The sequence below is a fragment of the Choloepus didactylus genome, chromosome 7 (genome assembly GCF_015220235.1).
Source record: "Choloepus didactylus isolate mChoDid1 chromosome 7, mChoDid1.pri, whole genome shotgun sequence".
Classification (NCBI taxonomy): Eukaryota; Metazoa; Chordata; class Mammalia; order Pilosa; family Megalonychidae; genus Choloepus; species Choloepus didactylus.
In genome coordinates, this window is record NC_051313.1 from 77,632,100 (window position 1) to 77,654,853 (window position 22,754).

The 22,754-nt window shown below is 36.2% G+C and overlaps 1 protein-coding gene across 6 annotated transcripts in view; it reads right to left on the reverse strand.

Moving 5' to 3' along the window:
* The window catches only part of SENP6 (SUMO specific peptidase 6), a 188,533-nt gene that overhangs the window by 41,130 nt on the left and 124,649 nt on the right, over positions 1-22,754 (reverse strand). For all 6 annotated transcript variants that reach the window (XM_037843881.1, XM_037843880.1, XM_037843879.1 and 3 more), the window contains 2 exons: positions 11,472-11,594; positions 10,367-10,459 (listed from right to left, as the gene is read on the reverse strand). In XM_037843881.1, coding sequence (XP_037699809.1) covers positions 10,367-10,459; positions 11,472-11,594 — 216 coding nt within the window. The remainder of the gene's footprint in view (positions 1-10,366; positions 10,460-11,471; positions 11,595-22,754) is intronic.

The following is a 22,754-nucleotide window of genomic DNA, read 5'->3' on the forward strand; positions in this document are numbered from 1 at the left end:
GAACATGGAATATTTTTCCATCTTTTAAGGTCCTCTTCTATTTCTTTTAGTAGACTTGTGTAGTTTTCTTTGTATAGGTCTTTTACAACTTTGGTTAAGTTGATTCCTAGGTACTTGACTTTTTAGTTGCTATTGAAAATGGTATCTTTTTCTTGAGTGTCTCTTCAGTTTGTTCATTTCTAGCATATAGAAACATTACTGACTTAGGTGCATTAATCTTGTATCCCGCTACTTTGCTAAATTTGTTTATTAGCTCTAGTAGCTGTATCGTCGATTTCTCAGGGTTTTCCAGATATAAGATCATATCATCTGCAAACAATGACAGTTTTATTTCTTCTTTTCCAATTTGGATGCCTTTTATTTCTTTGTCTTGACGGATTGCCCTGGCTAGCACTTCCAGCACAATGTTGAATAACAGTGGTGACAGTGGGCATCCTTGTCTTGTTCCTGACCTTAGAGGAAAGGCTTTCAGTCTCCCACCATTGTATAATATATGCTCTTTATCATGTTGAGCATTGTACCATATATGCTCTTTATCATGTTGAGGAAGTTTCCTTCAATTCCTACCTTTTGAAGTGTTTTTATCAAAAAGGGATGTTGGGTTTTGTCAAATGCTTTTTCAGCATCTATTGAGATGATCATTTGATTTTTCCCTTTAGAATTTTTAATGTGTTGTAATACACTGATTGATTTTCTTATGTTGAACCATCCTTGCATGCCTGGAATGAACCCCACTTGGTCATGGTGTATGATTTTTTTAATGTGTCTTTGGATTCGATTTGCAAGTATTTTGTTGAGGATTTTTGCATCTATATTCATTAGGGAGATTGGCCGGTAGTTTTTCTTTTTTTGTAGCATCTTTGCCTGGTTTTGGTATTAGATTGATGTTAGCTTCATAAAATGAGTTAGGTAGTGTTCCATTTTCTTCAATGTTTTGAAAGAGTTTCAGTAAGATTGGTGTCAGTTCTTTCTGGAAAGTTTGGTAGAATTCCCCTGTGAAGCCATCTGGCCCTGGTCATTTATTTGTGGGAAGATTTTTGATGACTGATTGGATCTCTTTCCTTGTGATGGGTTGGTTGAGGTCTTCTATTTCTTCTCTGGTCAGTCTAGGCTGTTCATATGTTTCCAGGAAATTGTTCATTTCCTCTGCATTATCCAGTTTGTTGCCATACAGTTGTTCATAGTAGCCTCTTATAATTTTTTTAATTTCTTCAGGATCTGCAGTTATGTCACCTTTTTCATTCATTATTTTGTTTATATGGGTCTTCTCTCTTTTTGATTTTGTCAGTCTAGCTAGGGGCTTGTCAATCTTGTTGATCTTCTCAAAGAACCAACTTTTGGTGATATTTATCCTCTCTATTGTTTTTTTGTTCTCTATGTCATTTATTTCTGCTTTAATCCTTGTTATTTCTTTTCTTCTACTTGGTTTAGGATTGGTTTGCTGTTCATTTTCTAGCTTCTTCAGTTGATCCATTAGTTCTTTGATTTTGGCTCTTTCTTCCTTTTTAATATATGCATTTAGTGCTATAGATTTCCCCCTTAGCACTGCTTTTGCTGCATCCCATAGGTTTTGGTATGTTGTGTTCTCATTTTCATTCATCTCTATATATTTAGCAATTTCTCTTGCTATTTCTTCTTTAACCCACTGATTGTTTAGGAGTGCGTTGTTTAACCTCCAGGTATTTGTGAATATTCTAAGTCTCTGATGGTTATTGACTTCTAATTGTATTCCATTGTGGTCAGAGAATGTGCTTTGAATAATTTCAATCTTTTTAAATTTATTGTGGCTTGTTTTATGTCCCAGCATATGATCTATTCTGGAGAAAGTTCCGTGAGCACTAGAAAAGTATGTGTATCCTGGTGATTTGGGATGTAATGTCCTGTATATGTTTGTTAAATCTAATTCATTTATCAGATTGTTTAGGTTTTCAATTTCCTTATTGGTCCTCTGTCTGGTTGATCTATCTATAGGAGAGAGTGATGTGTTGAAGTCTCCCACAATTATTGTGGAAACATCAATTGCTTCCTTTAGTTTTGCCAGTGTTTCTCTCATGTATTTTGTGGCACCTTGATTGGGTGCATAGACATTTATGATGGTTATTTCTTCTTGTTGAATTGCCCCTTTTATTAGTACGTAGTGGCCTTCTTTGTCTCTCAAAACATCCCTGCATTTAAAGTCTATTTTATCTGAGATTAATATTGCTACACCTGCTTTCTTTTGCCTGCAGTTGCATGAAATATTTTTTTCCATCCTTTCACTTTCAATTTCTTTGTGTCCCTGTGTCTAAGATGAGTCTCTTGTATGCAACATATTGATGGTTCATTTTTTTTGATCCATTCTGCGAATCTATATCTTTTAATTGGGGAGTTTAATCCACTTACATTCAACGTTATAACCGTGAAGGCATTTCTTGAATCAGCCATCTTATCCTTTGGTTTATGTTTGTCATATTTTTCCCCTCTATTAATATCCTTAATTGTACCCATACCGAATCTCTTTAGTACTGAACCTTTCTCCAAGTCTCTCTGTCCTTTCTTTGTTTCTCTGTCTGTACGGCTTCCTTTAGTATCTCCAGCATGGTAGGTCTCTTGTTAGCAAATTCTCTCAGCATTTGTTTGTCTGTGAAAAATTTAAGCTCTCCCTCAAATTTGAAGGAGAGCTTTGCTGGATAAAGTATTCTTGGCTGGAAATTTTTCTCACTCAGAATTTTAAATATATCGTGCCACTGCCTTCTCGCCTCCATGGTGGCCCCTGAGTAGTCACTACTTAGTCTTATGCTGTTTCCTTTGTATGTGGTGAATTGCTTTTCTCTTGCTGCTTTCAGAACTTGCTCCTTCTCTTCCATGTTTGACAGTGTGATCAGAATATGTCTCGGAGTGGGTTTATTTGGATTTATTCTATTTGGAGTTCGCTGAGCATTTACGATTTGTGTATTTATGTTGTTTAGAAGATTTGGGAAGTTTTCCCCAACAATTTTTTTGAATAGTTTTCCTAGACCTTTACCCTTTTCTTCCCCTTCTGGAACACCGATGAGTCTTATATTTGGACGTTTTATATTATCTATCATATCCCTGAGGTCCGTTTTGATTTTTTCAATTTTTTCCCCATTCTTTCTTTTATGCTTTCATTTTCCACTCTGTCATCTTCTAAGTCACTGATTCATTGTTCAACTTCCTCTAGTCTTGTGCTATGAGTGTTCAGAATCTTTTTAATTTGGTCAACAGTTTCTTTAATTTCCATAAGATCACCTATTTTTTTATTTAGTCTTGCAATGTCTTCTTTATGCTCTTCGAGGGTCTTCTTGATCTCCTTTGTATCCCGTACTATGGTCTCATTGTTCATCTTTAGTTCTTTGAGTAGCTGCTCTAGGTGCTGTGTCTCTTCTGATATTTTGATTTGGGTGCTTGGGCTTGGGTTATCCATATCGTCTGGTTTTTTCATATGCTTTATAATTTTCTGTTGTTTTTGGCCTCTTGGCATTTGCTGAACTTGATAGGGTTCTTTTAGGATATGTAGACCAGTTGAAGTCCTTATCTCTAATTTATCAGATCTACAGCTTCGTGGAGTACACTTTCTCTAACTAACCAGCAGGTGGCGTCCACGAGCCACTTGTTCTCCACAAGCCAGTTCTCCCCTGCTTAGCCTTTGTGGTGAGTGGGGGAGTGAGTCTTGTGGGGTCCAATTGGTGTAAGCACAAGCTTTTTGTAAGAAAAAGTAGATAACTCCACAAGACTGAAAATGTCTCTGCTTCAAAGGACTTGTCAAAATGTGAAGAGGCAGCCAACTCAATGGGAGAGAGTATTTGGAAACCACATATCTGAGAAGGGCTTGATATCCAGAATATATAAAGAAATTCCGTAACTCAACAACAAAAAGAAAAACAACCCAATTACAAAACGGGCAAAAGACTTGAATAGACATTCTCCAAAGAGGAAATACAAATGGTTAAAAAGCACATGAAAAGATACTCAGCTTCAGTAGTATTAGGGAAATGGAAATCAAAACCACAGTATTTCACACCTACTAAATGGCTGCTGTTAAAATATCAGGAATCCACAAGTGTTGGAGAGGAGGTGAAGAAATACAAACACTTTATTCACCACTGATGGGAATGAAAAATGGTACAGCTGCTATGGAATACAATCTGGTAGTTCCTCAGAAAGCTAAGTATAGAGCTGCCTTACGATCTAGCAATTCTACTATTCGGTATATGCCCAGAATATCTAAAAGCAAGGATGCAGACAGACACTTTTACACTGATATTCATAGCAGCATTATTCACAACTGCCAAAGATGAAAACAACACAAGTATCCATCAAAAGATGAATCGATAGGGGGTGATGTTACCAACATGGCAAGGTAAACAGCTACTGAAAACTCCTCTCCAGAGAGTCAATGAAAAAAAGAACAATTCTGAATTGTTTGAAACTCTGGAGGAGGATATAGACTAGAGAAGGACCCAGCAAATGCCAAATTGAAGAAAGGGAAGAAATATCAGGTAGGAATCTTCTGCGCGAGATCAGCCAGTCTTCTACCCGCCCCTCACTCGGGCTTAGTGTGGGAAAGGTACAGAATCAGCAGGTGGGAACCCTCTCCCCAGGGACACATTTTAAAATCTCTCACAGCAGAGAGACATACCCCCACTGTTTGAAGACCCAGGGGACAGGGGAGGACATTTCAAGGCCCGGGTCAGTGAGGGACAAAGAGACTGAGAAAACGTGTACAGAGACTGTTTCCAGCCATGGGTCTGAAAATCAGGGAAGCTGCATCCAGCAGCTGTTTCTTTGCCATGGCGATGGCTGGAGTACTGGGTCAGCTGAGAGAGTACTCTGCCAAAGGTGTAGACCCACATTAACCCAGATATTTGTTGGCAAAGTGAGGGCATAGGAATCCTGCAGTTTCAGCACACCTGTGTAGACGCAGCCTATGCTCAGAGGCAAAACTGCCTCTGAGGATGATTAAGTTACTGAACAGCACCATCTACTGAACAGTCCAGAAAACGCAAGGGTATAGAAATCCACTTAAAAAGATGCTTCAGCCCTTTATTAAGACCACAGGAGCTGTTCTATATGCCCTGCACAGAAACCCAGCTTGACTTTGGCAGAGAAATACGGACAACCCAACTGTCAAAGAGCTCTAAAACAAATCCAGATCTTACTGACTGGAGGAAAACAGAGCACCACTGGAAGCCAGCAGAACTATATTACCACAAACAATGAATTTGCTGGGATGCCCAGTGCCTACCTTTCATCCCTGTGGCAGGCCACAGTGGGTGCCTGATCTGGGGGGAAGACTGGGGGAAAGAGCCAATCTGACAACTGGCCAGCAAGAGAAACAAAGAAATATAGAGATCAAAGGAAACCAAAAAGAAAACCCAAGGAAAAAGAGAGAAAACTTCCAGAATAAACTAATAAAGATGGCTAGACAGCAAAAAATCATGAGCCACACCAGGAAACATGAAGATATGAACCAGTCAAAGGAACAAAATAACACCTCAACTGAGATTCAAGAGTTGAAACAACAAATTAAAGATGTCAAAAGAAATCTTCCAAATCAAATGAACAATTTGAAAGAAAATGTGACAAAAGAGATGAAGGATATAAACATGACACTGTGTAACCATAAGGAACAATCTCTAAGTTGGAAAAAACAAATGGCAGAATTTATGAGAATGAAAGGCACAACAGAAGAGACGAAAAACATAATAGAGACATACAACAGCAGACTTGGAGAGGCAGAAGTAAGGATTACTGAACTAGAGGACAAGACATCTGAAATCCTAAACACAAAAGAACAGATGGGGAAAGAATGGAAAAATATGAGCAGGGGCTCAGGGAACTGAATGACAACATGAAGTGCATGAATATACATGTTATAGGTGTCCCAGAAGCAGAAGGGAAAAGGGGCAGAAAGAATAACAGAGGAAATAATCAATGAAAATTCCCCAACTCTTAAGAAAGAAATAAAATTATAGGTCTAAGAAGTACAGCATTTCCCAAACAGAACTGATACAAATAAACGTACTCCAGGACACTTCCTAATTAGATTGTCAAACGTCCAAGACAAAGAGATAATTCTGAAGGCAGTAAGAGAAACGCAATCCATCACATACATGGGAAGCTCAATAAGACTAAGTACAGATTTCTCAGTGGAATCTATGGTGGTGATAAGGCAGTGCTATGATATATCCAAGATACAGAAAGAGAAACTGCTAACCAAAAATCCAATATCTGGCAAAACTGTCCTTCAAAAGTGAGGGAGAGTTTAAAATATTTACAGATACACAGATACTGAGAGAGTGCATAAACAGGAGACCTCCTCTAGGAGAAATACTAAAGAGAGTGCTACTCACAGACAGAAAAAGACAGGAGCGAGAGGTTTGGAGAAGAGTGTAGAAATGAAGACACCCGGAGATACAAAGGAGGTAAAGATTGGGCATTTGGTGCAAAAGTAGTTCAGAATGTTCAACAGGATTGATTGTGTAGATCCAGAAATGGATAGCACAATATTGGGTGATAGTAGCACAATATTTTAAGTACCCTGAACAAAGGTAGGGTTAGGGGAATGTAGGACACCAGAAGGAAAGACAGAAGATGATGACTGGGACAGTATAACTTAATGACCTAAAATGGTCAATGATCGTGATTAAATGTACACACATAAGAAATGTTTTTACATGAGGGAGAAGAAATGAATGTCAACTTTGCAAGGTGTTAAAAATGGGGTGGTAATGGGGAAAAATACAATCAAAGCAAACTAGAGTCTATAGTTAACAGTAACATTGGAATATACTTCCATTGATTGTAACAAAGGCAATATACCAAAGCTAAACGGCTATAAGAGGCAGATATAAGGGAAGGGTATGGGATTCTTGGCGTTGGTGGTGTTGTCTGACCTTTTAATTGTTTTTTACTGTAATTTTATTTTTTATTTTTTTGCTTTTTAGTTTCATTTTTAAAAATTCTTTTTTTTTTTTTTTCCTTTTTTGCGTCTTCCTCTTTCTTTGTGGAAGAAACAGAAATATCCTCATATAAATAGTAGTGGTGAATGCAAAATTATGTGATTATACAGGGAACCATTGATTGTTTACTTAGGATGGAATGTATGGTGTGTGACTAAAACTGTCTAAAAAATAAACAGAGGGATACAAGTGCTGGAAAAAATGTGGAAAAGGGATGTAGCTAATCACCGTTGGTAGGGAAGTAGAATGGTGAAGCCAATCTGGAGGGCAGTGTGGTCGCTCCACAGGAAGCTAAGCATGGGGTTGCCATACGGTCCTGCAACCCGGTTACTGGGTATATACTTGGAAGAACTGAGATCAGGGACATGAATGGACAATTTCAAAGTAGGGTTTAGGGTGCGGTATTCATGATTCCCAGTGGATGAAGGCAGCCTAAGCATACATCGACTGATGAATGGAATGTCGAACTGCGGTGTATACATACATGGAATATTGAGCTGCTATAAAATGAATGAAGTTGTGAGATGAATGGACATTGAGGACAGTATGTTAAGTGAAATAAGCCAGAAATGAAAAGAAAAACATTATAATACCTCACTAATATGGACTAACTACAATGTGCAAACTCTTGAGAATTGAATCTGAGAGCACATTATCCGCGAAAGGCTTACTGTCAGGGTTCCCAGATTGTAAGCTCTTACAGCAGGTTACAATTATTTCTGAGTTATAATGGCTATTTCTAAATTCTGAGATGCTGAGCTCTTTGTGTATAACCTGGTGGGCCCCTGGAACTTTCAGTATCTGTGTTATACCTGAGACTCAGAGCCAGAGTCCAGGAGCTATGAATGTTAGCATTACCCCACACAGCAAATGTTAAAGAAGGTGAAAAAGAGATCACACTTCAATTAGAGGTATCAACAAAATGGACTTGGTTAAGACTAAGGTAAATCAGACTAAAGGGTAAAGGATGGTATTGACAGTATTTTAAAACTTCAACTTCTGTGTGAGACCAAAGGATGAGATGTTTATTAGGTGCAAAATCTATATTTTTTTGTAACACTATATAATTTAACTTGTAAGGTCAGTTTATTTAGGCCAAGTACTCAGTCTTGGGTCTTGCCTTTATGAAGTTTGTTACTACAAAGGAGAGGCTAAGCCTACTTAAAATTGTGCCTGAGAGTCACCCCCAGAGAACCTCTTTTGTTACTCAGATGTGGCCTCTCTCTCTAAGCCCACTTGGCAGGTAAACTCACTGCCCTCCCTCCTATGTGGGACATGACTCCCAGGAGTATAAATCTTCCAGCAACTCGGACATGACTTGCAGAGATAAGCTTTCCCCTGGCATCAAGGGATTGAGAAAGTCTTTTTGGACCAAAAGGGGGAAGAGAAATGAAACAAAATACAGTTTCAGTGGCTGATACATTTCAAATAGAGTCAAGAGGTCATTCTGGCGGTTATTCTTATGTATTATATAGCTATCCCTTTTTAGTTTTTAGTGTATTGGAACAGCTAGAAGGAAATACCTGAAACTGCTGAACTGCAACCCAGTAGACTATATTCATGAAGATGACTGTATAACTATATAGCATATACTGTGTGACCGTGTGACTGCAAAAACTGTGTGGCTCCCACTCCCTTCATCCAGTGTATAGACAGATGAATACAAAAATGAGGATAAAAAGTAAATGAATAATATGGCAGGGATGAGAGGGTATCAGATGCTTTGGGTGTCCTTTTTTACTTTAATTTTTATTCTTACTCTTTTTTTGTGTGTGGTAATGAAAGGTTCAAAAATTGTGGTGAGGAATGCACAATATAGAATGGTACTGTGAACAACTGATTGTACACTGTGGAAGACTGTATGGTTTGTGAAATATCTCAATAAATTGAATTAAAAGAAAAGATGAAATGGAATATAACAAAATGTGATAAATACATACAAGGAATATTATTCAGCAACAAGAAGGAATGAAGTTCTGAAGCATGTAACCCTTGGGGACAATATGACTATTGGGGACAATATATTGAGTGAAAGAAGGCCAGACACAAAAGGACAAAATACTATATGATCTCACTAATAGGAAAACTAATTATAATATGCAAATTCATAGACATAAAGTCAAGACTACAGATTTACCAGGCAAGAGGAATGAGGAATGAGGCTACAGAATGGGGAGCAGTTGCTCAACATGTGCAGAATGTTTTAAAAGATTGAACTTAAATGTTTGTAACCTGATATGTGACAGCAGTATGTTATTGTGAGTATAATTAATAGTGCTGAATTGTGAGTGAATGTGTTTGAATGGGGTAGTTTTGAGTCATGTATGTCACTAGAAGGAAAGCTAGTAGTGGTAAAAACATGAGAATATATCACACAGCGAATTTTGTGGTGGACAATGATTAACAGTACAAGTATAAAAAAGTTCTCTTATGATCTAGAACAAATGTATAACACTATTACAAAGAGTTAGTAACAGTAATAGAGAGATATTTGGGACTAAATGTACCTAGTGCAAACTAAGGAGCATAATTAATATAGTACCTTAATATTGTCTCATCAACAGTAACAATTGTACCATATAAATACTAGGATCCAGCAATGGGGAGTCTAAGGGGTATGGGATATTTTGAGTTTTCTTTCATATGTTTATTCTACTTTTTTGTTATTATTTTTGGAGTTCTGAAAATGTTCTAAAATTGATTGTGTTGATGATAGCACAATTATGTGATGATACTGGGAGTCATGGATGGTATACTTTGGATGGATTGTATGATATGTGAATATATCTCAAGAAAATCTGCAGGGGAAAAAAAACTTTTAAGGCTTAATTGCATATTACACTATCCTTTCATATCAATGCCTCTCTAGTCACTGGATGTGTGTAGGGTATGTGTATGGATATTATGAAGTGTTTAAGGCCCCCCCTCCCATTTACTTAGAAAATCACTTCAAATAGTCAGCAGAACAAAATACAGAAGCTGGTTTTCAATCTGAATAAATGGTGCAATTCCAACCATCTTTTCTCCTTTTTGGTTAACAATCTAAGTGTGTTTTTAAACAAGGATTCAAATTCTTCTAAGAGAACTAATCTTTTTTTCTGGTATAAAATAGCCTTTTCAATAAGATGTTTGCTAGATCACTAACCCCACTGGTGGTTGTTTTTTTAAAAGGTATAATTCCACATTGAACTATAAACCAAAATAAAGAAAAGTATTTAGTCTACTACTTGCAAAATTTATGACTCACTAGAAAACTGCAGTAATTTTCAAAAATAAGGCAGTACAAATACAGATATATACAACAATTTTCTCAAAGAAGTTTTAAAATGGTTAATCTCTTCATCTCATAAAATACATTTTCAAATAATTACCATCACATTTACATAAGGGACATTCTTACTCACGCTTCATTAAGGGGTACAAAAATAAAATCCTTCTCAAAAATATCTACATGTCGGGTCCATGTTTTCACTCTCCCATGTCGCTTTTGCTGTATTCTGTGAGACAAGAGATAAATTACTATGCATCTGAAAAGTCCATATTTCAGCTTATAAGCAGAAAAATTTATGAATATTATAAATATTTATACTCATAAATTATGAATATTCAGATTTAACAACTCAAACACTTGTATAAAACAGTTTAATGAGTTTGGAAAAGAAAACAGCATCTGAGATGAAGTTAGGAATACATGAAATTACCCATCAGCAAATTTGTAAGACAGATTTAATTCTTGTATTACAACCTAGAGGTTTCAGCACTTTTCTTACCTAGATTTCTCTCTCTACTACTTTATTACTGTAGCATTCGTAACAGCAACTATGTTGAGAGGCATATGAGAGCATGACCTATGGTAACTGTGGAGAACTGGGCAGGAAAAGTGAACAATATGTGAGGGTAGACGAAGCAGGACAGAGTACCAGCATTAAACAGAAGTGTATCAATGAGTATCATCAACTCTAAGATGCAAAATTTGGAAATGTTGGAATAGTGATTATATTATGCATAAACAGTTATCAATTTAAGACATTTTAAAGTAGTTACAACAAAAAATATACCGAGCCTTTGTACTTCTTTTGACCAAATATCAGAAAATATAAGAGCTAGTGCCATCACTATAAGGAGAATTATAAACAAAATAACTCAGTTCTAACATCTAGGACAGTGTTCCTTAATTTGTTTGAAAAGAATCATCCAAAGAGCTCATTAAAAGCACAGATTCACAGATTCCTCTTAGCTATTATGGGTGGAACACAGAGCGTAAAACAGAACAATCTGTATTTAATAAGCATTCAAGTAATTTTTGTTTTTAATCATCAGGCACATTGGGAAATAATGTTCTAGGTATTAAACCTAAAACATTTATGTATTCCATGTATTCTCAAGGCTTATTTTCAAACTAATAATAAAAATAAATGATGTTGTCTTAATATAAATGAGTGATTTTGATTACATTAAGCTTGTATGATTTAATACATCTGTTAAATGTTTTCAAAGAACTTGACTTACGACAGATTGGTTGTTTCGTGAAGATTTCTTCTCTCTCTCTGATTAAGGCGTTTGTAGAAAAAAGAACTGAATATATGAATTCGGTCGGCTTCTTCTTTCTTCAATTTTTCAAGCACCAAATATCTATTTTACAAAAAATAATTTTATAAAAAATAATTCCAATATAATATGTTTACTTTTTTATTAAAAATAGTCAATCAAGCAGTGACCAAATATCTATTTAGCCACTAAAGTCTTTATTTGTTAGAACTGAAAGAAGTTATTAGGAAATGTTACTTCATATTCTAGACAATGACAATTGCCAGATTATCCCCAAGTAATGAAATGTGCTATTTGGGAATAAAACTATGACTGGAAAGAGCACAAGGGCACATTCTAAAATCAAGAGTCAAGTATGTGTATGTCCATGTCCACCAAAAGCTTGTAAATATGCATATATCGCAATAAAATTGAATTAAAAAAAAAAAAAAAGCTTGTACATGAATGTTCAAACTAGCATTATTTATAAAAGTGGAAATGACAAAATGCCCATCACCATCAACTAATGAATGATAGAATGAAATGTGGGCTACTTATATTTAACGGAATATTATTCAGCAATAAAAAGAAACGAAGCACTGAAAAAAATGATACTGTTAGAACAGCACGTAACAACAATGAAAACATGCTACGTGAAAGAGCCAGTCACAAAGGACCATATATTGTATGGTTCTATTAACATAAAATGTCCAGAAGATGTAAATCCATAGACAGAAAATTAATGGTTGCCTAGGGGTGTAGAGGGGGGGGAAATATGGGGAACAACTGCTTATGGGTTTATTTCTGGAGGGGATAAAAATGTTCTAATGTTGAGTGTGGTGATGGTTGTACAATAAATTGTACACTTCAAATGAATGAACTGTATGGTATATGAAGTATATGTCAATTAAACTGTTATCTATATGCATTGTTTTCTGTATTTTAAACAGTTCAGTTAATAAAACCATGAAGATCCAGAACATACAACTTTTTCTGAAAAGAGGAAAGAAAAAAATTTAAAGGACCTGTACAGTGGTAAGACTAACAAAATTACTTTTTCAAAATGATGATAGTTTCAAAACCTTATGAAATCTTACACAGAACAGTAAATGTTTAAGAAGTCTTGCCTCAGGAGAGTATACTCTTGAGATCTGTCACTGTTATCTTAATATTTAATAATTCCAAAGCTCAAGTTCTAATGAAAAAGACATATCTTAAAGATTTCTTGCATTAGTGTAACTTGTTGCCTCCCTAAAAGATATTTTAAGACAGTAAATCAGCTCATGACAGTCCAAATCAGTTGCTGAATTCTATATACTCAAAACAGAGTATGTGGTGAACTAGCTATGAGTCCATGGGCTATGCCATAATGGGTGAACCGTGCTACTTTTGGTGGTCCAAAGAACAATAGCTACTCTGTAAAACTGAATAAACAAAGGGAGGATTCAACTTAAAAAAGAAAAGTTACTTGTGCATTTAAGAAAATTGACTTTCTATTTCTAAAATGTAAACAAATCCATGCCTTTTAAAGTTAGTCTGTCTTTCTGATACACATCCTTAAGTATTTCTGTGATTATAGTTATGGTTTTCTATGTAAATGTGTTAGAACTACAATTTTAATAAAATTAGCATGTCTCTATCCAAGATAATAAATTCAAGTTTATTACAAAAAACTTGTGGGAATTTCTTCCACTTGGGTGCGTTTTTTCATTCAATGTTTAAATCATTTAAAAATTGAACACTGTGTTCACTGTGAACATGTTCACTTGCTCTTTCATGAAGAAGAGTATCTAATAATAAAATTACGACTTAACTGTAAGACAAAATTAAAAAATGATTTTAAGGTAAGTCAAACTATATGAAAGTGACTTTGAAAGTGATTTTTATTAAAAGAACCCATTTCTTCTCTGCACTGCATTCACAAAATTTTCTAGATACAATGCCCTTCTGCTTCTTGTAATTTCAGCAAACTTTTAAACATGCAGAGTTAGAAAAGGGGGACAATGAGCACCTTTGGTAAAAAGAATTACTTACTTTAATTGTGAAGTTAAAAAACAAAAGAGTTTCATCTTTTTAATTCACTTTTTAACTCACTTTAAGTATAAATTAAATCTGAATTGGACTAAGCTAGAATATAAAAAAGTTCAAATTTTATTTTATTCAACTTTATGCTTTCAAAAAAATCTCACTTCACATATAAAGACTCAAATAGGCTAAAAGTATAACATGAAGAAATATACACCATGCAAACACAAACCAAAAGAAAGTTGGAGTAGATATATTCATTTTGAATAAAGAATTCAGAACAAGGAAGATTACCAAGGATAAAGAGAGACATTACATGATGATAAAGGAGTCAATTCACCAAGAAGACACAGCAATCCCAAACGGGTATTCACCTAACAACAGACCTTCAAAATAAATGAGGCAGTATCTGATAGATCTTAAAGGAGAAATAGGCAAATTCACAATTCAAGTTGGAGACTTCAACAATTCCCTCTCATTAATCAATGTAACAAGTAGGTAGAAAAATACGGACAAAGGAGACCTGATCACCAGGCAGCACTATCAACCAACTTTACCTAATCGACATTCATATCCAATAACAGTGTTAATCTACACATTCACTTCAGGATTTACAGTAGATTTGTTTGGAAAGGCAGTATACATAAAACTTGAAGGAGAACATTTTTTGACTTAGCTAAGAAGAACTTTAAATTTGTCCTTGAATGTATCTGTTAGGTCTCAAGGTGTTCTGAGATCTGCAAAGTTAAGCATTTAAAATCTAGGGCAGTCTCTCTTGCTAGCAAGTCTATGACACATTTTATAATTCACTGAAATATACTGCATTATGATTAAAGGAAAAACAATGCCTTTGAAAAGAGGGCTATAATTAACCTAAAAAGTAACCTAAAACCCCACTACCCCCAATTCTCAAAATTACTAACCTATTCTAATGTGTTAGAATTAATTCTAATATGAACCACTTCTCTTTATTTTTAAACTTTTCATTTTAAAATAATTATAGATTTGGAAGTTGCAAAGATAGTACAGAGAGGTTCCGTGTACTCTTCATCTAATTTCTCCCAGTGGTTCTATTTCACTTAATCATATTACAGTATCAAAACAAGGAATTGGACATTGGTAGAATATGCATATATAATTTTATGTCATTGTATCCCATTTGTGGATTTGTGTATCTACCACAATCAAGATGCAGAATTATTCCATCATCATAAAGATCTCCCTCATGCTTATTATATTCACATCACCTTCTTTCTTTCCTCCAATATCCTTAATCTCTTGCAACCAACTAAGAGTCTCTAAAACTGCCATTTTAAGAATTTTATAAAATTGAATGTGACCCTTTGAGATCAGCTTTTTCACTCAGCATAATGACCTTCAGAGCCACCCAAATTATAGCATGTTAACAAGAGTTCATTTCTTTTTATCACTGATTAGTATTTCACAGTATGGATATGCCAACAGTGTGTTTAACCCTACACCTATCAAGGGAGATTTTAGTTGCTTCCAGTTTTTGGCTTTTACAAATAAGGCTGCTATGAACAATTGTGTATAGTTTTAGTGTAGACATAAATTTTCATTTTGCTGGGATAAGTGCCAAGAAAGGCAATTGCTGGGTCACATGTTAAGTGTATGTTTCTTAAGAAAACGCCACACTATTTTCCGGAGCAGACGTACCATTTTATATTCATGGCAGAAATGTCTAAAAGACCCATTTTCTCTGCATCATTGCCAGCATTTGGCATTGTCACTAATTTTAATTTTAGTGATTCTAAAGGTATGTAGTGATATCTCATCAGTCTTAATTTGCGTTTCTTAATGGCTAATGATATTCAACATCTTTCCAGGGGCATATCTGCCGTCAGCAAATTGTGAAATGTCTTTTCGTGTTTCTTGTCCATTTTGTAATTAGACTTTCAATTTTGCTATTGAATTCTGAAAGTTCTTTATATATTCTAAAGGAGTCTTTGTCAGATACGAGGTTTGCAAATATTTTCTCCCAATTTGTAACTTATCTTTTCATCCTTTAAACAGGGACTTTCGCAGAGTAAAAGTTTTAAATTATAACCAGGTCCAATTTATCAATTATCTTGTTTTATGGATTGTGCTTTTGGAGTCATGTCTAAGAACTATTTACCAAGCCCTAGGTCCCAAAGATTTTCTCCTATGCTTTTTAAAAAAAGTTTTATAGTTTTACATTTAAATCATATGATTCTCACATTTTTTTAAGGTATAAGGTTTAGGTTCAAGTTGTTCTTTTTTTTTTTTTTTTTAAAACTATGGTTATCTACTTGCTCCAGCTTATCAGGTCTAGTCCATTCATTTGCTTGTTCTGAGTTTATTTTGCTCTTCTTTCTCTAGATTCTTGAGGTGGGAGCTTAATTTGTTTGGGGCTTTTCTTCTATTTTAATGTATTCATTTAATGATGTAAACTTTTCTCTTAGCACTACCTTTAGCTGTGCTATGAATTTTGATATATTCTCTTTGCAGTTTCATTCAGTTCAACATATTTTTAAATTTTTCCTTACGACTTCCTCTTTGATCTATGGATTATTTTGAAGTATCTTGTTTAGTTTCCAAGTGTTGGGAGATTTTTCTGTTAGCTTTTTGTTATTGTTTTCTTGTTTAATTCCATTGTGATCAGAGAATACATTCTGTATGATTTCAATTCTTTCCAATTTTTTGAGGCTTGTTTTACATTTGTTTTTATGGCACAGGGTATGGGTTATCTAGGTATATGTTCCATGGGCTCTTAATAATGTGCATTCTGCTATTCTATTAATGTTGGACAGATCCCTTTGGTTGATGATGGTGTCAAGTTTTTCTGTATCTTGCTAATTTTCTGTCTAGTTAAGAGGGGTATTAAAGCCTCCAAATATATTTGTGAATTTTTCTGTTTCTCCTTTTAGAGCTATCAGTTTTTGCCTCACATATTTTGTAGACTGACTTCTTTAACATTATACAATGCCCCTCTCTATCCCTAGTAATTTTCTTTGCTCTGAATTCTAATTTATCTGATATTAATATAGTCACTCTTGCTTTCTTTTGATTAATGTGTGATGGCATATCTTTAGCAATCCTTTTCCTTTCAATTTATGTATACCATTATATTTGAAGTCAGCTTCTTGTAGACAGGATGTTGTTGGCTAATGGTGTTTAATCTACTCTGTCAACTTGTCTTTTAATTAGTGTATTTAGTTCTTTAAATTTTTTTAATATATATGTATTTTCATTGAGATTGTTCAGATACCACAAAACTATCCAAAGATCCAAAGTGTACAATCAATTGCCCACAGCACCACCATACAGCTGTGCATCCATCAAATTTTTTTTTTTCTCCAATTTTTAGAACATTTTCACTACTTCAGAAAAGAAATAAAGACAAAAAAAAAAAGGAAACTCAGATCCTCCCATGCCCCTAACCACACACCCCCCTCCATTACTGATTCATAGTTTTGGTATAGTACATTTGTTACTGTTGATGAAAGAATGTTAAAATACTACTAACTGTAGTGTATAGTCTGCAATAGGTATATACTTTTTCCCTTTATGCCTCTCTATTATTAACCTCTAGTTATAGTGTCATACATTTGTTCTAGTTTGTGAGAGAGATTTCTAGTATTTGCATAGTTAATCACAGATATTGTCTACCACAAGAGTCACTGTTTTATACATTCCCATCTTTTAACCTCCAACTTTCCTTCTGGTGACATGCATGACTCTGAGCTTACCCTTTGCACCACCTTCACACACCTTTCAGCACTGTTAGTTATTCTCGAATATTACATGCTACCATCACCCCTGCCCATTTCCAAATATTTAAGTTCACCCTAGTTGAACATTCTGCTCATAATAAGCAACTGCTCCCCATTTTTTAGGCTCAATCTATATCCTGGTAACATATTTCATGTCTATGAGTTTACATATTATAATTAGTTCATATCAGTGAGACCCTGCAATATTTGCCTTTATGTGTCTGTCTTATTTCACTCAATATATTGCCCTCAAGGTTTCTTCATCAACCTATTTCTTTTAAGATGGTTTTGTTCAAACACTATACATTCCGTCCTAAGTAAACAATTGTTGGTTCCCCGTATAGTCACGTATTTATGTATTGAGCACCATCGCCATTCTCTATATAAGGACATTTCTTCCACAAAGACGGAGGAAGAGTCAAAGAAGGCAGAGAGGCAAAAGAAAAAGGCAAGAGAAAGAGAGAAAAACAAACAAACTTGATAGCTAGAAGGTGACAAAAGGAAAGACAGCATTAACCTAAAGTAGAATAAAGAGTCAGAAAATATCACCAATGCCAGAAGTCCCATACCCTTCCCCTATTCCCCACCCCCCATATGCACTTAGCTTTGGTATATTGCGTTTGTTACATCAAAGGAAGCATAAGACAATGTTTCTGTTAATTCTAGCCTCTAGTTTGCATTGATTGTATTTTCCCCCCAGTCTCACCCTATTTTTAACACCCTGCAATGCTGAAATTCATTTTTCTACTTCATGTAAAAACATATTTGTATCTTTTATTACAATCGTTGAGCACCCTAGGTTTCCCTGAGTTACACAGTCCCAGTCTTTATCGTTCGTCTTTTGTTCTGGTGTCCCACATGATCCCAGCCTTCCTCTTTCAACCATATTCACGGTCATCTTGTTCAGTGTACTTACGCTGCTGTGCTACTACCTCCCAAAATTGTTTTCCAAACCTCTCACTCATGTTTTTCCCTTTCTATTTGCAGTGCTTCCTTTAGTGTTTCCTGTAGAGCAGGTTATCTTGTTTACAAACTCTGTCATTGTCTGTTTGTCAGAGAACATTTTAAACTTTCTCTCATATCTGAAGGACAGTTTTACCGGATACAGGATTCTTGGTTGGTGGTTTTTCTCTTTCAGGACCTTAAATGTATCACCCCACTTCCTTCTTGCCTCCATGGTTTCTACTGAGAAATCCGCACATAGTCTTATCAAGCTTCCTTTGTATGTGATTGCTTCTCTCTTGATGCTTTCAGGATTCTCTCTTTATCTTCGATGTTTGATAATCTGATTAAGTGTCCTGGTGTAGGCCTATTCAGATCTATTCTGTTTGGGGTACACTGCACTTCTTGGATCCGTAATTTTATGTCTTTCATAAGAGATGGGAAATTTTCATTGACTATTTCCTCTAGTATTGCTTCTGCCCCTTTTCCCTTCTCTTCTCCTTCTGGGACATCAATGACACGTAAATTCTTGCTTTTCGTTTTGTCTTTAAGTTCCCAGAGATGTTGCTTACATTTTTCTATTCTTTTCTCTATCTGTTCTTTTGTGTGTAGGCTTTCAGGAGCCTTGTTCTCCAGTTCCTGAGTGTTTTCTTCTGCCTCTTGAGATCTGCTGTCGTATGTTTCCATTGTGTCTTTCATCTCTTGTGCTGTGCCTTTCATTTCCATAGATTCTGCCAGTTGGTTTTTTCAACTTTCAATTTCTACCTTATGTACGTCCTGTTTTCATTATACGGTTCAGCTCTTTCGCCGTATCTTCCCTAAACTTTTTGAATTGACTTATTATTAGTTGTTTCAATTCCTGCATCACAGTTGCATCACAGTTGAAGTGCAAGTTTGTTCCCCTGACCAGGCCATAACCTCATTTTTCTTGGTACATTGTAGTTTTCTGTTGTCTAGGCATGGTTTCCTTGGTTACCCCAATCAGGCCTCCCCAGACCAGAATGGGCTAAGGTCCCAGAAGGAAGAAATATTCAGTACCCAGTTTCCCTGAGGGGTGTGTCTTAGAAAATTGATATACCCTCTGATGCCTCTGGTCACTGTACTTTTCTGCCCAGCAGGTGCCACCTGTTAACCTATAATTCTTGACTGGTGTAAGGAGGAGTGGCCTGTGGCTGTTTTCCCCCAGGCTCTGGGGTCTGGTTCTGAATGAAAGGCGGGTAGTAGAAGTGGGCCCCACCCCTTTTCTCTTAGAGAAGATAGGCTGCCTATGCGGAGGTCATTAGCATTTCAATGGTCTCTCTCTGCCTGTGTTATACCCTTGTCTGGGTCACAGAACTGGGAACTGAAAATGGCTGAGGCTTTCTCCACTGAGCCGAAAAAGGAACAGAGAGTCCGCTTCAGAACTAGTCCGAGGCGACCCCCTGGCTCTCCAAGGTCAGTCATCACCCAAAGCCTCTGTCTGTTTGTTGGGGATTCATACCTTGTAGTGAGCAGTTCACACTCGCTAATTAAAACTTCAGCTGGAGCTCAGCTGAGCTATATTTGCTTGCTGGGAGAAAGCTTCTCTCTGGTACCACAAGGCTTTGTAGCTTGGGCTGTGGGGGAGAGGTCTCCTGATTTGGATCTGCAGTTTTTACTCATAGATTTTATGCTGTGATCTCGGGCATTCCTCCCAATTCAGGTTGGTGTATGATGAGTGGATGGTCACATTTGTCCTCCCGCAGTTATTCTGGATTATTTACTAGTTGTTTCTGTTTTTTTTTCAGTTGTTCCAGGGGGACTACTTAGCTTCCACTCCTCTCTATGCCGCCATCTTAGAACCTCCCATTTAAATTTAATGTAATTATTGATGTGTTTTATCTTCTGGTTCACTGATTCTTTCCTTTGTCTTCTCCATTCTGCTATTGAGCTCATTCATTGAGGTTTTTATTTCAGTTATTCTACTTTTAGTTCTACAATTTCTATTTGTTTCCTTGTTATATCTTTACCCTTCTATTTCTTCATTTGTGTCCAGAATGTTCATAATTTTTCACTAAAGCATTTATATGATGGATGCTTTAAATACCTTTGTCAGATAATTCTAATATTTATGTCATTATAGTATTTATGTCAGTTGTGTGTCTTTTTTTTCATTCGAGATCTTCCTGGTTCTGAGATGAGTGATTTCTAATTGAAATCTGAACATTTTGGATATTATGTTAAGACTGGATCTTACTTAATTCTTGTGTTCAGCAGGTCCCCTGACACCCCTCATTGCTGCCAGGTCAGGATGGAAGTTTAGAGTTCCCACTAGGTCTTGACTGATACCAGAAGTGGAGAAACTCCTTGTTACTGATAGGTGGGTGTGAGTTCAGGCTCCCTACCAGGCCTCCATTAGTATCCCCTCAGCTGGGAGGTAGAGGGGAATCTCCTTACCCAGAGGATGGGGTACAAGTCCAGGCTGTACACTTGATTTCCACAAACACTATGCAGTTCTGTGTGTGTGTGTGTGTGTGAGACACCTTTACCACCAAATCATGGTGAAAGCCCTAGCTATCCACTAGGCTTCTTTTGACACCACCACGTTACCGTCTGGTGAGGGTGGAAGTCCATGTCCCCCAGGTGGTCTGCACTGATACCACTGGTGGAGGCTTGTTACCACCTGCATGGATGTAAGCCTAGCTTCCACTTAAGTCTTCTCTGACACCACCCCAGTAGGGTGTTGGAGTATTTTTACAGTATGGCAAGGGTGGAAGTCTAGGCTCTCCATTAAGCCTTTGCTGGTGGTAGGGCTGCAGATTTTCTGTGGTTTTGACTGGAGTGCAGGGTTATTATCTAAGTCTTGCCAGGGTACTTCTTTCCTGGTCCTGACTAGAGAGCACAGGTTTTCTTAGGGCTTTTTCTTCGGTGTGCCTTCATTGGCAGTTCTGATATGCTGGCTTCTTAAACATCCAGTCTGATATAGAGGACACAAAAAGAAAACCCAGGGACTCACCACCATGTCATTCCTCAGGTCCCAATATCTCTAGCTGGTCTTCTTTCTTCTCTGTATCTTTCAGTATTCTTATGATTGTTTTTATATATAATGTCCAGGGTTTTTAGCTGGACTTAGTGGGGGGATTAGGGAAAGTACTTTTACTTTATCTTCCCAGAAGTGGAAATCAACCATTGTCTTTTATATTACATTCTTCCTTCAAGGAACTTAAATTTAAACCTAACATTTATTCTGAGCTGTATTAGGAAGATATTTTTTCTCAACAGAAGCAACTTAAAAAAAAAAAAAACAAAACAACAAAAAAAAAAAACTCACCACCTTATTGAAGTCATTACTCTGGCTTTCATATTCATCAACCCAGTGGAATCAAATTAACTTAGGATACTGTGACCTCAGAATTGTTCTTTGTGCTTATCTGCCTTGACCTCTGCTATAATGATACCACTGAATATATATTCCTTTAAGCTGTCACCTCCCTTGGATTTCATGTCATTAGCCTATACATTTTTTTCTACTGCTCAAATATCTTCAGAAATTATTTATGGGAACCTTTCTCTTCCCTGTCTGTTCCTTAAAATTTACTCTTCAGCTTCTATACTAATAGCTCTTCTTCTAATTCTAAACCCCTACCTAAGCAATCTCAAATCCATTTTAAAAATTAAACCACCACTTACAAACTAAAGCATCCTAAAGCTATTTATTTCCAGTCTAGAACTCAACTGAACTCCAGAACCATATATTCAACTGTTCATTGGGAGTCTTCCCATGGCTGTATAACTGATATCTAAAAGAAAATTTGCCCCTTCCCCACTCAGGTTTGTTCTGCTTCTACATTCACTGCCTTAGTGGCAATATCATTTAGCATGTCTCAAGAAGGCAGAAATCTAGGAATTACCTGGCATCCATTTCTTTCCTTCTTAATCTCCTTTCAATTGGTCCTGGACTCCAGCTAATTCTAAATCCTAAATAACCCCACCTCCTAAAACATCTCAACATTTCTTCTTCATCCCAATTAAACACCTTAATTAGACCTCTTAAATCACCTTGGTAAATTTCCTTAATTCATCTCTCATCTAAACTTCCATAACGTACTTGCCTGTCAAAATGATCTTAAGGAAATTCAACTATGATACACTTCTCTAAGCAAAAGCTTTCACTCTTTAGAACAATGTTTGTTTTTGCAAACTGTGAATAGCAATGACCAGTAGGCTATAAACTCAATTTAGGAGGTCTCGACAACCATTGGGGGGAGCAGGGAGGTTTTGTTTCATGAAATATATTGGAATAAACTAGAAAGTATTAGCAAGCACTGGATACACTGATGGTAAATTGTTTTGTTTCACATACATATCCATTTCATATCACAAATTAGTGAACACAAATTAATACATGTGAAAATATACCACATATATATACATGCATACTAAGCTATGATGTATACTAAGTTATGATGTACGCTCTTCCACAAAATTTTCCTGGTGTGATGGTTAGGTTCATGTGTCAACTTGGCCAGATGATGGTGCCAAGCAAGCAGTGGCCTAACCATTAGTGCATGGACATTTCATGGCT